The sequence below is a fragment of the Doryrhamphus excisus genome, chromosome 22, assembly GCF_030265055.1.
Source record: "Doryrhamphus excisus isolate RoL2022-K1 chromosome 22, RoL_Dexc_1.0, whole genome shotgun sequence".
NCBI classification, from domain to species: domain Eukaryota; kingdom Metazoa; phylum Chordata; class Actinopteri; order Syngnathiformes; family Syngnathidae; genus Doryrhamphus; species Doryrhamphus excisus.
In genome coordinates, this window is record NC_080487.1 from 6,862,154 (window position 1) to 6,879,710 (window position 17,557).

At 39.2% G+C, this 17,557-nt stretch overlaps 1 protein-coding gene across 3 annotated transcripts in view; it reads left to right on the forward strand.

The window, feature by feature from the left end:
- The first annotated feature begins 1,097 nt into the window (after positions 1-1,097).
- Positions 1,098-17,557, forward strand: part of agla (amylo-alpha-1, 6-glucosidase, 4-alpha-glucanotransferase a) — a 43,402-nt gene continuing 26,942 nt past the window's right edge. For 2 of the 3 annotated variants that reach the window (XM_058061625.1, XM_058061628.1), the window contains exons 1-12: positions 1,098-1,197; positions 3,577-3,698; positions 5,192-5,402; positions 6,618-6,787; positions 8,419-8,622; positions 10,115-10,296; positions 10,390-10,501; positions 11,724-11,850; positions 11,996-12,098; positions 13,990-14,087; positions 14,170-14,309; positions 14,834-15,021. In XM_058061625.1, coding sequence (XP_057917608.1) covers positions 3,611-3,698; positions 5,192-5,402; positions 6,618-6,787; positions 8,419-8,622; positions 10,115-10,296; positions 10,390-10,501; positions 11,724-11,850; positions 11,996-12,098; positions 13,990-14,087; positions 14,170-14,309; positions 14,834-15,021 — 1,623 coding nt within the window. In that variant the 5' untranslated portion in view covers positions 1,098-1,197; positions 3,577-3,610. Of the gene's footprint in view, positions 1,352-3,576; positions 3,699-5,191; positions 5,403-6,617; positions 6,788-8,418; positions 8,623-10,114; positions 10,297-10,389; positions 10,502-11,723; positions 11,851-11,995; positions 12,099-13,989; positions 14,088-14,169; positions 14,310-14,833; positions 15,022-17,557 lie in introns of all 3 variants that reach the window. The other variant, XM_058061627.1, reaches the window with a different exon arrangement.

Genomic DNA, 17,557 nt, shown 5'->3' on the forward strand with positions numbered 1-17,557 from the left:
TTGTTTGCCATCGTACAGAAACAGTAGAACTAGAATAGAACTATTTATATGTTGAAGCCAATGTTATACCCTTGATAGCCACACGGGGGGGTACAGTATCCAGAATGATTTGTTCTATGTTGTGTTCAGGCTAATGCTACTCTATGTGTATCATTATGTTCAATAAACATAAAATACCAAAAACTTACCACTTCCACACGGATAGGGAGGATAACTATTAACAGTTATTTAACTTTTAACATGAACATTAATCAAACGTAATATTGTTTTCTGGGTACATGATACCATACAGCATCCATATCAAACTTGTGCGGGCCGCACTAACATTAAACTTTTAATATCAAGGCAGGGGCCTCAAACTAGTGTCCTGCGGGCCACATTTGGCCCACGGGCCGTGTGTTTGAGACCCCTGTGTTAGCGACGCAAACTAGAGAGCTAGCGACCTAAACGGTAGCCTTCAAGTTGTTTCCTTTAAACTTAAATAGCCAAAAACTTACCACTTCCACACGGATAGGGAGGATAACTATTAACAGTTATTTAACCTTATTTAACATGAACATTAATCAAACGTAATATTTTTTTCTGGGTACATGATACCATACAGCATCCATATCAAACTTGCGCGGGCCGCACTAACATTAAACTTTCATATCAAGGTAGGGGCCTCAAACTAGTGTCCTGCGGGCCACATTTGGCCCGCGGGCCGCGTGTTTGAGACCCCTGTTTTATTGTATACAGTCAGGGAAGTAAGTACTTTACTCTTGGGTAAAAGGGGGGGGGGTCAGGATGATTGTGAGAAAGGCGAGGGAACATGGTATTTATAAATAAAATACCATGTTCCCACCAAGTTCAAGCGTACATCTTTGTTTGCCATCCTACTGAAACAGTAGAACTAGAATAGAACTATCAACAATGTAAAAAGATGAAGACAGAAGGAAGCGGAAAATGTTCTAATCCCACAAGTATTTATCCGAGACATTTTTTAAATTATCTCTAATTTATTTTTTAGATGCTACTTTTAGAATTGATATTGATTCGGCCCGCTCACTTAAGTTGGTAGGGATTGTGTTGCCCTTCGTTTGTGTTATTACGGTACTGCTTACTGTGCGTGCCACGCCTCCTCGCGGATGCCACAGTGCAGCTCAGTGGTTGCATAGCAAATACTTCTAACCAGGACGGAGAATACACACAATTCAGGTATTCCCATGCCAGTATGTCAGCGCTGTCTACACGTCACTGCTGGGTGAATACTTTTAGTCGACAAAGTGGAAGGTCGCTAGAACTGCGTCACTCGTGTTTGGAAGGTAGTGGCATTTGAAGTCCGCTGGGAATTCCGCTTGTTTTGGAAAAGGTACACACTTGACAGTAAATATATTTGTGCCGAACAGTTGACCGAATACCGCAGATTGAAGTCAAGTTTAGTGCCAGTTGCTTTCCCGCATAATGGTTCGCCAAACGAGAAGTCAAAGTGTAATGCCGACTGTTTTGCACGGAGTCCGGTGTTCCGTCTGTTAGCCACTACGGCAATGACGCTAGCTCGATGCTATCCCACATTTCTAGTTGTGTGCTACAAATTGTTTATAGATTAGTGTGTATATTATATATGCTGTGTAAGTGTGGTCGCGGTTAAGGGTTGACGAAGACTATGCATGCCAATAAACTAACAGCGGTAGTGTTATAAATACACGGTGACATTATCGGCAAGATTCCTGACCTTGTGGTAGGAAGGAGCTTTCAGTGTCCAGTGACTGAAAGCTTTAGTTGTCATTTCTTCTACAGAGGCGTCAACATTATCATTTATATGAGGATAGAATGTTGTATTGTCATGTTGAATGATGCCAAGTGAGCCCTGAAGGAGGTTTTGAATGGCTCTGCAAGCTAGTTTTTTTCCAACACTGAGTTCTACTGACGTCAATGCGAGCCGGATTTCCTTATATGGGCTGTGGCCAATCAAAGCGGAGTGGGCGTACCCAGAGAGGGTAGTCAATTTAGCAGTCCTATTAAAGTTGTGACTGTAACACACATTATGTACACCGCTACTGGTTTGACAACTTCAACTAAAAGTACTACTAAAAGTGCTACTAATTTAAATGTCTACTGCAGATCAATATTTACACAATTCCTGAAATACAAGTTATAAAATTGAACAAATACAATTGTGTGTTTACATTAGGCATGTGTCGGTGGATTAGCAACGTCAACGACTCCAAGCACCGGCGGCCTTGATGATGATGATGACATAGCTCTTTTTCACCGAAAACGGACGTATTTTACCTTCTGCCGGTCTCTCCTTTTCAAGCTGTCATGTATTTTAGCTTTCACGGGAGTACAAAATAAAGTCCCACAGCTTCCTGTTCAGCAACATCCTGTAGCTTAGGGGTCTCAAACACACGGCCCACGGGCCAAATGTGGCCCGCAGGACACTAGTTTGAGGCCCCCGCCTTGATATGAAATTTTAATGTTAGTGCGGCCCGCGCAAGTTTGATATGGATGCTGTATGGTATCATGTACCCAGAAAAAATGAATACGTTTGATTAATGTTCATGTTAAAGGTTAAATAACTGTTAATAGTTATCCTCTCTATCCGTGTGGAAGTGGTAAGTTTTTGGCTATTTAAGTTTAAAGGAAATAACTTGAAGGCTACCGTTTAGGTTGCTCGCTCTCTAGTTTGCGAGTTAGCATGTGTCTCAAGACCCTGCAGTTGCGCAATATGTTGTAAATAAAAAAGTATAAATGTGACTATAGTCGTGTTTTGTCATGTCTACAGGGCTCTAATAATGCTTTGTTAATTTTAATCTGAAAATAATAATTTGTCTACCCACCAACTATGTGGTTTCTTACGTTTTTATTATTTGCCGTTTTATTATTATATTTATTTATTACTGATTGATTGATTTTCTTTATTCTTGATCTTATTTTGTGTAGAAAAATAAAAATTAAGATATTTGAGAACAGTGGAATGTTTTATCAGAGCTTTTATTGTAGAAAATCGGAACCAAAGCACTGAAAAAGTTTTTTCTGTTTTTAATAAATGCGTTGTTTTTTTTTTTTTTTGAAAACCTGATACGGCCCAGCCTTGCCCAGACCCTAGCTCCAGTGGCCCCCAGGTAAATTGAGTTTGAGACCCCTGCTGTAGCAGTAAAAATACAGTGGTGGGTTTCACTACTAATGGCGTTTATTTAGACCACACATTCACGCATTAAGAAAGAGGTGAGGTTTGGAGCGTCCGTGAATGCCTCTCGCTGTCGTCTCTTGTCAATGTGGTCAGCAAAGTTTATACCGTGTCATTTTGACATATGTTCTATAAAGATAATCATGTCTAATATCATAATATCCCTTCAATGCTGAGCCAATGTTGACCAACATGGTGTCTCAATGTCCCTTTCAAAGAAAAGTAATAAACCGTATAAGTCATATAAGTTCCACCAGCCTGTCGTCAAGACCATCCTCAGGCTTGGCATCCTGGTGTCAGAGGCTAGAAAAAAACCATCATCATGTTAATCTTGGTTAAATGGGAAGAACGTATGGGGGAGGCATCATGACTTTTGATGAATAAGCAACATGTCCTCTTTTCAGGTGAGGAAGATTCAGCACCGTCCAAGATTTCAAGATGTTGCCTCAAGACTTGAAGCAGATCCGAGTCCTGATACTCAATGACAACGATAATTTAGAGAGGACCCTGTTCAGACTTGATCAAGGTGAATCATGTTTCTGCTTTGAGATTTATTTTTTTACATCTATGAAATAAGCCGTCTTGAATTGGTGCAGCTTTCCACTTAACATTTGGAGCCATTTAAGTTAGATTGTATACATTTGGCATATTAGGAAACAACCATGAACAATAACACAAACCATGAAAGCAGTCACTCCAGAGATGTTCAAGTAGTGCAGGACACATTTGAGGACTGTAAGACAGTGGTAAGATGTGCTGTAGGTGTGACAGAAGAGTTGAAGGTGGAGGTGGGCCTGCATCAGGGATCAGGTCTGAGCCCCTTCCTGTTTGCTATGGTGATGGACAGGCTGACAGATGAGGTTAGACAAGAATCTCCATGGACTATGATTTTTTGCAGATGACATTGGGATTTGTAGTGAGAGTGAGGAACAGGTGGAGGAGATGCTAGAAGAGTGGAGGTTTGCCCTGGAAAGGAGAGGAATGAAGATTAGCCCCAGCAAGACGGAGTATATGTGTGTGAATGAGAGGGACCCAAGTGGAAGAGTGAGGTTACAGGGAGAAGAGATACAGAAGGTGGAGAATTTGAAGTACTGATATTGTGAAAAGGAGGTGAAGAAGCGTATGCAGGCAGGATGGAACGGGTGGAGGAAAGTGTCAGACGTGATGTGTGATAGAAGAGTTTCAGCTAAAATGAAAGGAAAGGTAAACCAAACTGTGGTGAGACCAGCAGTGTTGTTTGGTCTAGAGACAGTGCCACTGAGGAAAAGACTGGAAACAGAACTGGAGGTAGCAGAGATGAGGATGCTGAGGTTCACATTGGGAGTGACCAGGATGGATAGGATCAGGAACGAGTACATCAGAGGGACATTGCGTGTTAGAGGCCTTGGAGGTAAAGTCGGAGAGGCCAGACTGAGATGGTTGGGACATGTCCTGTGGTTCGCGCGGAGATCTCACAGCTAGGAGACCCGAGTTCAATTCCACCCTTGGCCATCTCCATGTGGAGTTTGCATGTTCTCCCCGTGCATGCGTGGGTTTTCTCCGGGTACTCCGGTTTCCTCCCACATTCCAAAAACATGCTAGGTTAATTGGCCACTCCAAATTGTCCATAGGTATGAATGTGAGTGTGAATGGTTGTTTGTCTATATGTGCCCTGTGATTGGCTGGCCACCAGTCCAGGGTGGACCCCACCTCTCGCCTGAAGCCAGCTGGGATAGGCTCCAGCACCCCCTCAACCCCCGCGACCCTTGTGAGGATAAGCGGTAGAAAATGAATGAATGAATGTTTCCTATACTGGGTAGTTGGCGTCACTATAGGGGTGTTATTTCATGTCTAGAAGGCTCTAATGTAAAAAGTCTATTTAGAAGTTCGTATACAGGTTTCCTTTGCTCTAACTAAAAAAATCAAACTAAAATTCACTTATCATGGCCTAGTTGTCGGAGCAATTGTCGGCCATAAAGATGGCATTCCAGGCAGCAAAGAACTGAAACCTTATCAGCTGATATGGTTTTGCCTCCTCAGGTTTTGAACTCCAGTTCCGTCTGGGTGCAAGTCTTCAGGGACGGAGGGTTACGGTGAAAACCAACTACCCGCTTGAAGGAAAGGGGTTTGAACGAAACACTTTCCGTGTTTTGTCCTGGAACTTCCCAACAGGCCGGGAGGATGATTCTGATAAGTTTTGCTCTTTGGATGTCAAAGTGGCAGGTTCTTATCAGTACTACTTTGGATTCGGGTAAGAAATTCACTTTTTGTGTGGCATGTTGGTAAGATGCCTTTCTTCAAAACCCCATCGTCATTGTCGGGCGGGGGAAATGTCCTGCAAAATCAGAGCGATGAAAAATAGCTTTGGCATTACTGTCAATGCAGAAATCCTGTGATGAAACAAAGTCATGAATTCTGAAGATGATGCAGTGCTATTCCAAATTTGTGTAAATGCCTCTGCAAAATCAGACTGTCTAGGCTACAACAATCCCCCAAAAGTCCTGAGGGGTCTGAAATACAGTTAAAAGGCCGTCTGATCCAAAATGTGAACATTTTTGTGAACATTTTCATTGTCAAAGTGAATTCAACAGGAGTTAACATTGTAAACATCATTTTTTGGCAAAAAAAAACGAAAAGTAATGATGGTGTTACTATTGGTGGTTTTACTACACTTTATAGCAGTTCATTCCTTCCAGACCTGCCTTTCCGCCAAGTAGAGTTTCTTATTTATAAATGGAATATTTTCATAGTAAGATCATAGAAAATTGTTTGCTAGCTTCTAAAATAAGACGGAAATGTGAAATAGTATAGACTCACACATATTAGCATTATTACCATTACTGACACCTAGTGACCAGTGTAGAGTACTACATACCATCACAACGACACCATCTTTGAATGCATCTTCCGAATGCCTTCTATTTGTATTTTACTTTATATAGCAATTTTTCATTCATTCATTTTTTTACCGCTTATCCTCACGAGGGTCGCGGGCATGCTGGAGGCTATCCCAGCTGACTCCGGGTGAGAGGCAGGGTACACACTGGACTGGTGGCCAGCCAATCACAGGGCACATATAGACAAACAACCATTCACACTCACATTCATACCTATGGACAATTTGGAGTGGCCAATTAACCTAGCATGTTTTTGGAATGTGGGAGGAAACCGGAGTACCCGGAGAAAACCCACACATGCACGGGGAGAACATGCAAACTCCACACAGAGACGGCCGAGGGTGGAATTGAACCCTGGTCTCCTAGCTGTGAGGTCTGTGTGCTAACCACTGGACCGCCGTGCAGCCCTGCGCTATTATTTGATGATTTTATTTATATGATTTTCAGATTAATCACAGGCCTTATTTTTATTTTTGTTATTTTTGACAGCCCTAAATATAAGCGTTATTATTTTGTATGTATGTATACATTGTATTTACAGTATGTATGTTTTTTTTTTTCCCTGACAGTGACATAGAGAAGTCAGGAGGAGGTTACATTGTGATCAACCCTGTCCTTCATGTGGGAGCAGACGACCACGCCCTCCCATTAGATTGCATCACCATTCAGACGTACTTATCCAAATGTTTGGGTCACATGGATGGCTGGCCAGACATCATCAGAGTGGCAAAGGAGTCAGGTGTGTGTTATATAGGACGCACCCCTCATTTTACGCTTCCACAAATTGAAAACGACTTGAAGTCAGGGGTGTTTTTGTGGTGTATGTTTACTGCATGTACTGCGTATTGCCTTTGGAAGCAGGTTGAAGTGTGAACTGTGGACTTACATGTAAGTCTGGGGTGGCGGGGGTCATGCAGGACGTTATTGACAGATGTTGTTTGCATGATACCATGAACCCACATGGGTGGGATCGGATGAATCATTACCCTTGTTATCCGAGTCAACCAACTTTTTTTACGGAGCACTTTAGAAAGCAACGATACATATATGACATGCTGTAGCAGTGTAAACCAGGGGGGGTCCAAAGGGCGGCACATACTTAAAAGGTTAAAAATGATTATTATTATTCTTTTTGAATAATATAATATTTTTTTAATATTTTTTTAATTTAAAAAAATTACAATAATGTAATAATATGTGGAAATATGATCATTTTAGTTTAATAAAGATGAAATATTTAAATCTAAATATATTTGAAACAAACCAATACAGTAGTAATTTTACCAAAAGTCGGTTGCGGAAAAAGATACTCAAAAGGTTAAAAATTATTATTATTAGTTTTTAATAATGTAATTTTTTTTAAAATAATTTTTTAATTAAAAAAATTACAATAATATATTAATATTATGTATAAATATGATCACTTTAGTTACATATAGATGAAATATTTAAATCTAAATATATTAGAAACAAACAAATCCAGTAGTAATTTTACCAAAAGTCGGTTGCTGAAAAAGATACTCAAAAGGTTAAAAATTATTATTATTAGTTTTTAATAATATAATATTTTTTAAAATATTTTTTTAATTAAAAAAATTACAATAATGTAATAATATTGTGTATAAATATGATCATTTTAGTTACATGAAGATGAAATATTTAAATCTAAATATATTCGAAACAAACAAATGCAGTAGTAATTTCACCAAAAGTAGGTTGAGGAAAAACATGCTACAGAATAAAGTCAACATATAATGGGAATAAAGTCATAATATTACCAAAAGAAAATATACAAGAAGAAATTTGCAATGGTTGGAAAATATGAAAAATTAATAACAGCAGAAATTGAACAAAAAAAAAACTTTACAGGAGTAGAGTCAAAATTTGAACTCCCAACCATATTTCAAAAGATGATTTGGCACACAGAATATTGTGTTATTAGGTTATGTCAGTCCTTCTGAATTTATACCTTGAATATTATTATTATTATACCTGATATTATAATATTATTACACCTGAATATTAACTTGTGACCATTTTTTTGGCTTAAAACTGCACCAAATGTGCTGTCTTCTATTGTGGAGTTACATCATCACCTTCTTGTGCCTCTCGCACAAAAAAAACATAAAAGATGTATAAATATGTGTTCGGGAGAGAACGATCCAGTTAAAAAAAAAAAGTATAAATATGTCTTTGAGGTAGTTATAGTGATAGTGAATGACTTAACAGTTAGGGCTGGGCGATATATTGATATTTTTTTGGGAATAAAGTCAAAACACTAAGAGAAGAAAATTCCCAAAGATGATTAAAAACACAAACAAGCTTTGTTCTGACCTCCATGATAAATGCATGTGCTCTTTCTTCTCCCAGGGTACAACATGATCCATTTCACGCCTTTGCAGACCCTCGGCGAGTCCAGGTCATGCTATTCGCTGGCTGACCAGCTGACCTTCAGCCCTGAGTTCAGCCCAGAAGGTCAAAACTACAGCTGGGCAGATGTGGGGGCGCTCGTGGAAAAGCTGAAGACGGAATGGAATATGCTGTGTATTACCGACGTGGTGTACAACCATACAGGTGGGTGACGTAAACTACTGGGTGGCTTTTCTTTCCATACAAAGCATACCTGTAACAGTCCTTTCACGTTCACCTGTCAGGCTTTTACATCCACTAGAATTGGTATGCATCCAAGTGTCTTCGTCTACCTTCCTCTTACACAGTGCTATAAATAAATGGTCGTCCTCCAACCTGAAGGTTGCTGGTTCGATCCTCTATTTTCTCAGCATTTTTTGCTAACACATGTTAATGTTGTTATTTGTGTTGTGTGCTTAGCCCCGCGTTTAGCCTTGTTTTTAGGGTCTCAAACACGCGGCCAGCGGGCCACTAGTTTGAGGCCCCCGCCTTGATATGAAAGTTTAATGTTAGTGCGGCCCGTGCAAGTTTGATATGGATGCTGTATGGTATCATGTACCCAGAAAAAATGATTACGTTTGATTTAATGTTCATGTTAAAGGTTAAATAACTGTTAATAGCTATCCTCCCTATCCGTGTGGAAGTGGTAAGTTTTTGGCTATTTAGGTTTAAAGGAAATAAATTGAAGGCTACCGTTTAGGTCGCTAGCTCTCTAGTTTGCGAGTTAGCATGTGTCTCAAGACGCAGTTGCGCAATATGTTGTAAATAAAAAGAGTATAAATGTGACTATAGTCGTGTTTTGTCATGTCTACAGGGCTCTAATAATGCTTTGTTCATTTTAATCTGAAAAAAATAATTTGTCTACCCACCAACTATATGTGGTTTCTTAAGTTTTTATTATTTGCCGTTTTATTATTATTATATTTATTTATTACTGATTGATTGATTGATTTTCTTTATTGTTGTTATTTGTTTATTTATTTTTCATCTTATTTTGTGCAGAAAAATAAAAAGTAAGATATTTGAGAACAGTGGAATGTTTTATCAGAGCTTTTATTGTAGAAAATCGGAACCAAAGCACTGAAAAAGTTTGTATATTTTTCTGTTTTTAATAAATACGTTTTTTTTTTTAAAACCTGATGTGGCCCAGCCTTGCCCAGACCCTAGCTCCAGTGGCCCCCAGGTAAATTGAGTTTGAGACCCCTGGGTTAGAGTACATTTCAGTTACAGTTGGACCTTCTGGAAGGGATTGATGATGCTAACCAAGGTTCCATTGTACCACTAAACTAAGACTTGATATTAGAGCCATCAGAAGCAGGATGTAGAGGATGTCCCAACAGCGGGCCTAAGACTGGTACAGCTGTGGTTTGGGGACAGGAAGCTGTAACGTGCATGTGAAGAAAGGCCATTAGGCCATTTCATTACGCAAATGGCCAACACTACTTTGCCCCGCCGGGTGCTATGGTCGTCAATGCGGGGGTAAAAATGGTGGAGGATGTTTAATATGACTATAGGTGAAATCAGTTTGAGGATTTTGAGGCAAATTATTTAGCAACATAACAAAATATGGAAAAAGTGACGTGCTGTGAATACTTGTGTGTATATTAGTTATGTGAGTTGCTATAATTTGGGGCTAAATGTGTTTTTCTGTTTCCAGCTGCAAACAGCATGTGGATCAGAGAGCATCCGGAATGTGGTTACAATCTGGTCAACTCTCCTCATCTACGCCCAGCCTGGGTCTTAGACCGAGCTATTTGGCATTTAACCACCAGAATCGCGGAGGGACGGTACAAGGACCGAGGCCTTTCTGCTGACATCACCAATGAAAGTCATCTGGATGTACGGAAGCATTGTGATGTTTGTGTTTTGGAAGTGTTTTTAAGCCATGTCAATCCAATACCCAATACCGTATATGTGTTCATGTGCAATCAGGCCATCCGGAGCGTGTTGTGGAATGATGTGTACCCTCAAATCAAACTATGGGAGTTCTACCAGGTCAACGTGGACAGTGCTGTGGGCCGGTTCAGAACTCTCTTACAAAATGGTCAGTACACATACACAGATAGAATCTATCCCTGCAGGAGTCATGGAGGAGCTAAGCTAAGCTAAACAGGCTATGAAGCAGTTGTTACATAATGACATCATCTCAATCGTTTGGCTTGATTGTTTGGATTTGGTCTTGAAAAAGATGAGAAAACATCGTTTTTTGGCAAAAAAAAACAAAAAGTAATGATGGTGTCACTATTAGTGGTTTTACTACACTTTATAGCAGTTCATTCCTTCCAGACCTGCCTTTTCGCCAAGTAGGTTTTCTTATTTATAAATGGAATATTTTCATAGTAAGATCATAGAAAACTTGTTTACTAGCTTCTAAAATAAGACAGAAATATGAAATAGTATCGACTCACACATGTTAGCATTAGCATTATTATCATTACTGACACCTAGTGACCAGTGTAGAGTACTACATACCATCACAACGACACCATCTTTGAATGCATCTTCCGAATGCCTTCTATTTGTATTTGACTTTATATAGCAATTTTTCATTCATTCATTCATTTTCTACCGCTTATCCTCACGAGGGTCATGGGGGGTGCTGGAGCCTATCCCAGCTGTCTTGGGGCGAGAGGCGGGGTACACTCTGGACTGGTGGCCAGCCAATCACAGCACACATATAAACAAACAACCATTCACACTCACATTCATACCTATGGACAATTTGGAGTGGCCAATTAACCTAGCATGTTTTTGGAATGTGGGAGGAAACCGGAGTACCCGGAGAAAACCCACGCATGCACGGGGAGAACATGCAAACTCCACACAGAGATAGCCGAGGGTGGGATTGAACTCAAGTGTAGCAATTTTTATTGCAGAAAATGCTCAATTTTAGCAAAAATGACATAAACCTCCATTGAAAATGTGATTATTGCCAAAGATATGATTTGCTTGAATATGCAAATTTTACGTTTGTCTATATGTGCCCTGTGATTGGCTGGCGACCAGACCAGGGTGTACCCCGCCTCTCGCCCCAAGACAGCTGGGATAGGCTCCAGCACCCCCCGCAACCCTTGTGAGGAAAAAGCAGTAGAAAATGAATGAATGAATGCAAATTTTACTTATAATAGAGCGTATTCAACCACGGAACAGCACGATTTCTTCATTCATATATTTTTAAAGGCATGAAATTTGAAGTGTGACATGGCGTGTGGTGACTGGACGAGACAAATGATGATGAGATGATAGAAGATGTTGTTCATTTCAAGGTGTGGAAGCAGATCATCTTAAGACCGGGGGCAAAAAAGGTCTTAAAATCATCCAAGACATCGCTTACCGACGTTACGGCAACACGGTCGACATGGACTCAGCCCTCGAGACATTCGTACCTAACAGGTACGACGCACAGAAGCAGATATTGTACCAATGTGGGTCACCAAAGAACTATCCCGGGGTTTAAACCTTTCCTAGAGCAGTTCCATAGAACTGCATGTGCACTACAAAGACATGTATTCTTGATGTGTCGCATCTCTTCCTGCAGCTCCTCCCCTCAGGACATCGAGGAGTGCTGCGGTTTGCTGCAACAGAAGTTGAAGCAGTTAAACGAGGAACAGGACCACATTGTGCATCAGCATCATGAGCAGGTAGAGGAAGAATCCCATTCATTTATCCCATTCAATCACATTGCAGCATTCTAACAATGTACACTATTTACATTTACAATCAATATGGGTCTGTTGAATTCAGAGGAACAAAGCAGACTTGACTATCTGATTGTTTTGTCTTCTGTGTCCTACGTATCCAAAATCAGCACAATACAGCTTACCTTGGTTAGCAGTTGCCCTGGTTGCTGGGTTTTTCGGATAGTGTCGAAAATTTAGATCGGCATCTCGTTATTTGTTATTCGTTATTAATCATTTCTTATAGGAAAACCTGATTTGATCTAGAGCAGTGGTGGGCAAACTACGGCCCGGGGGCCACATCCGGCCCGCCAAGTGTTTAAATATGGCCCACACGTTCTTTCCAAAGTATTTCATTTAAACTCAACATACAACCATGGCATCATGACTTGATTAGCTGCAATTTAGTTATTTGGTCAGTTGTTTACAAAGTGCTCCTGAAAACAGGGACACAAGTAGATAATGATAATGATAATAATTAATAATAATATTATTATTATGACATGACAGGGCATGAATAATAATAATTATTATTATTATCATGATTGTATTATTATTATTAGAATTAATAATAATATAATATAATTATTATTATTATTATTATATTAATAATAATATAATGATAATTGTTATTATTATGACATGATAGAACATTAATAATTATTTGTATTTGTATTTTTAATTTTTAATTTTTAATTTTTAATTTTTAATTTTTAATTTTTAATTTTTAATTTTTAATTTTTAATTTTTAATTTTTAATTTTTAATTTTTAATTTTTAATTTTTAATTTTTAATTTTTAATTTTTAATTTTTAATTTTTTATTTTTTATTTTTAATTTTTTATTTTTTATTTTTTATTTTTTATTTTTTATTTTTTATTTTTTATTTTTTATTTTTTATTTTTTATTTTTTATTTTTTATTTTTTATTTTTTTATTTTTCATTTTTTTATTTTTTATTATTATTCTTATTTTTTAATAATAATAATAATAATAATTAATATTATGTATTTATTATTAATATTATATATTTATTATTATTGTAAATTTATAACGCACATTACATCAAATAAATGATCTCAAAGTGCACATTTAGCAGATTGCCTGACACTTTTCCAGATACAATAATAATTCCAGGTGGACTGTAAAATTGTGTAAAATATAGAGTCTGCCCCCCGCCTCCGTCAATTTTGTTAAATCAATACGGCCTGCGAGTCAAAAAGTTTGCCCACCCCTGGGTTAGAGTATGTTTCGGTTAGAGTTTGACTTTCAGGAATAGATGAATGACACTAACCAAGGTTGCACTGTATTTACAATCCAAAGACCAAATTTGGAAATAATTCCGGATTGCGGGCAGCCCTACCGGATTTTTTCCGCAACATAGGGGGAATACTAAAACATACGGACTACAAAAAAGGTAGCGAGTTCAGTTGAACTTTATTCTGCTATTTCACAATACACTCATCCATGCATCAACTTTATTGTTCATGCTCCTGGAATGATAGCAAGCTAACAATTCATTTGCTTCACTTAGTGGAGAGATGGTTGTTTTTCGTATTACATAGTACGTATTACGCCCCTGTGTCAGCGGGAAATGGTCCCACAATCACAAACACAAAAGGCGCACCGGATGAACGGCGCGCCATCATTTTAAAGTGCACCTGAAAATACGGGAACTGAGTTAGCTAGCTTGTTACGTGTGGCGCACATCATCACTTGTACGTATATATGGAAGTCGAGTTTTCTGCCACTATCGTTTGGCCGATATTATTGGATATCCTAATCTCGATCCATGAAAGGAAGATGTTGTAATTTCAAACGCCCTTATCGCCCTATTATTGCCTCCCTGTCTTGCAGGCAGCCAACTGCATCGTGGGAAATGTGACGTATGAGCGTCTTGCTGACCATGGACCCAAACTAGGCCCTGTCAGCAAGAAGAACCCTCTTGTTACCAGGTAAAATCTATTCTATTCTTGCCTCGCAGTGGTAGTCCCCAGATGTATAAAATAGACCCCACCTCCCTCGTATCTTTTGCAGGTATTTCACATTCCCTTACCAGGACATGACTCTGGAACAGGAAATGCAGCTGCTGGACGAACCAAACAAGACGTGTCATTTCCTCGCTCACAATGGTTGGGTGATGGGTGATGATCCACTGCGGAACTTTGCTGAGCCGGGTAAACCAGAGTAAATGTTAATATGTCTGCTGAAATGTGTTATTTTCATAGCAGGGGAGGAAAGGGTGACTGACGTGTGAGTACGGATACTGAATCAATGCATACAACATTGTCATGCTTTCCCCAGGTAGAAACCTGCTATGTCAACCCCATACGCTAGGGGTGGCCACAATTTTCCACTTTTTTTAGAATGTGCTGTGAGGCAATAAAAAAACAGCCACTGGCCACAAATGGCCCCCTGGCCGCAATTTGGACACCCCTGTCATCCGCCTTTATGCTTTGGGACCACAGAACAGAGAGGTTCATGGATGTATGGATGGAAGGATGGATGGATGGATATATGGATGGATATATGGATATATGGATAGATATATGGATATATGGATGGATATATGGATGGATATATGGATGGATGGATATATGGATGGATATATGGATAGATATATGGATGGATGGATGGATTTTTGCTGTTTCAAGTTGTTGTGTGCATGAAGTGACTGTAATTGTGTGTGTGCCAACTGCAGGATCCAATGTCTACATTCGCCGGGAGCTAATATGCTGGGGTGACAGTGTCAAACTTCGCTATGGCAAGGGACCTGAGGATTGCCCCTTCCTGTGGGCCCACATGAAGAAATACACGGAGATAACGGCCAAATATTTTCATGGAGTCAGGCTGGATAACTGCCACTCGACACCGCTGCATGTAGCAGAGGTAAGATATCTCTGGGTGTGGAAATAGATGAAAATATTGTTCCATTACTGCCACCAAAGTGACACTTTCACAGCTTGATTCAAGTTTATTGGTATGAATTCTTTTGTTTGTATCTACCACCACGTAGCGGATAATGATATGTAAGCGTCCACATCATAAGATGGTCGGTTGTGGCGTGCACGAGTCCCCGAGGACCACCTGACTCTTTATTTGACATGAGCCCATCATGAGCTGAGGGAGAGAGCGGGCAAGAGCCAGAGCTCCCTCTGGTGGACAGATGCAGCTGAAGGAATCATTGAACCTTTTGGGTGTTAAGTTGCTGTGTGATGATTTTAGCATTCTTTCTAAGATGACATGGGGTCAGACTGTTATATTGAGTCATGACCTGCTGCGATTTCCGATGGTTGACAAGCTTGTCGTGAGTTCCCTTATAGCTTGTGATGGGCTCGTGCCAAAGGAAGAGCTACCGTTTCCTCACTGCAGCACGGTATCGCAACAATTAGTAGTGCTGGTGGCTGTAAAGTAAGGAGATGTTGCAGGATTAGCACAAGGCCATTCATTTGCCGCAGGGTTCAAAGTTCAAAGTTCAAAGCGACTCATACACCGGAATTTACGGTCAACTTTCATCCACAAAAATATGGCATTCATCCTTCAATAACGAAAGACATTTTATGTCGCATTAGTCCTTCCTGTGGACATCTGTACTGTCATCCCTCATTTATTGCAGGTTTGACCATGATTAGTAAAATTCCTTATTTATGAATGGAATATCTTTAAAGTAAATATGATTGTTGACATTATTAGAGCCCTCTAGACATGAAATAACACCCCTATGTTCACCTTTACACTCCGATTAGCCAATATAATAACATGATAATAAGACATTGAAGACATCAATAGGACTTGTGCTTTTGTGTCTTGCTGTAAATGTGTTCCTGTTGTTGATGGGCAGGAAGTGACTTCAGGGGTTCAGGGTTTTCAATTAGCTCTGCAAAAACTTTATTCATTTATTATCGACTCCTATACCCACAAAATTAGAAAGTGGAGTTTGGAAGTATTCCGGAAGTATGTCATTTGGTAGTGCTTGGGAGTGTGACCATTCACAGCAGAGTGGGCGTGCTCAGAGGCGGGCCATGAGTGGAATAAATTAAAACAAACCGTTTTGGAAATCCCCCCCAAAAAATCTTTAAAATTATCTGGGGTGGCCAAAATTTTCATACCACCGTAATTGTAATTGCACATTACGTACAGACAGATACATAAGTAAGAGTTTGAAAGTATTCTGGAACAAACAGCGTCCAGTATGCTCTGTATCATTCTATTTGTGTGCCTAAAGTACCACCTATACTCCGGATTTTTTTCCCGACCACTCTGCTCCTCCAAATTCTCCTCACCACTTTTGCACCTATTAATAATTGTGCCATCATAGTAGATCACCTGCCACAAACAGGAAGTGACATTTTGTACTTTGCTCATACAATTTAGCAGTCCTTTATATGGCAGGGGTCTCAAACTCAATTTACCTGGGGGCCACTGGAGCTGGGGTCTGGACAAGGCTGGGCCGTATCAGGTTTTCCAAAAAAAAACACATTTATTAAAAAAATTACTAAAAATTATTAAAAATATACAAACTTTTTCAGTGCTTTGGTTCCGATTTTCTACAATAAAAGCTCTGATAAAACATTCCACTGTTCTCAAATATCTTAATTTTTATTTTTCTACACAAAATAAGATGAAAAATAAATAAACAAATCAAGAATAAAGAAAAACAATCAATCAGTAATAAATAAATATAATAATAATAATAAAACGGCAAATAATAAAAACTTAAGAAACCACATATAGTTGGTGGGTAGACAAATTATTTTTTTCAGATTAAAATGAACAAAGCATTATTAGAGCCCTGTAGACATGACAAAACACGACTATAGTCACATTTATACTTTTTTTATTTACAACATATTGCGCAACTGCAGGGTCTTGAGACACATGCTAATTCGCAAACTAGAGAGCTAGCGACCTAAACGGTAGCCTTCAAGTTATTTCCTTTAAACTTAGATAGCCAAAAACTTACCACTTCCACACGGATAGGGAGGATAACTATTAACAGTTATTTAACCTTTAACATGAACATTAATCAAACGTAATAATTTTTTCTGGGTACATGGTACCATACAGCATCCATATCAAACTTGCGCGGGCCGCACTAACATTAAACTTTCATATCAAGTCATATATGTATATATATGTATATATATATGTTATATGGGATCTCTGTAGGGCCCTTACACTTGTAGGCATTTTGTCGTGACAATGTAGGTCATTTATTTATTTTAGCAGAGCCCATTGTTGTCATGGAAAAGACGTTTCCAAGTGCCTCTTCTGTCTCCCTGTGTGTCATGGTGTATGTCTTGTCCAGGCCATGCTGGATGCAGCCAGAGTGGTCAGACCCAATTTGTATTTGATCGCTGAGCTGTTTACAGGCAGCGAGCTGATTGACAATGTCTTTGTGAATCGGCTGGGAATTAGCAGCCTG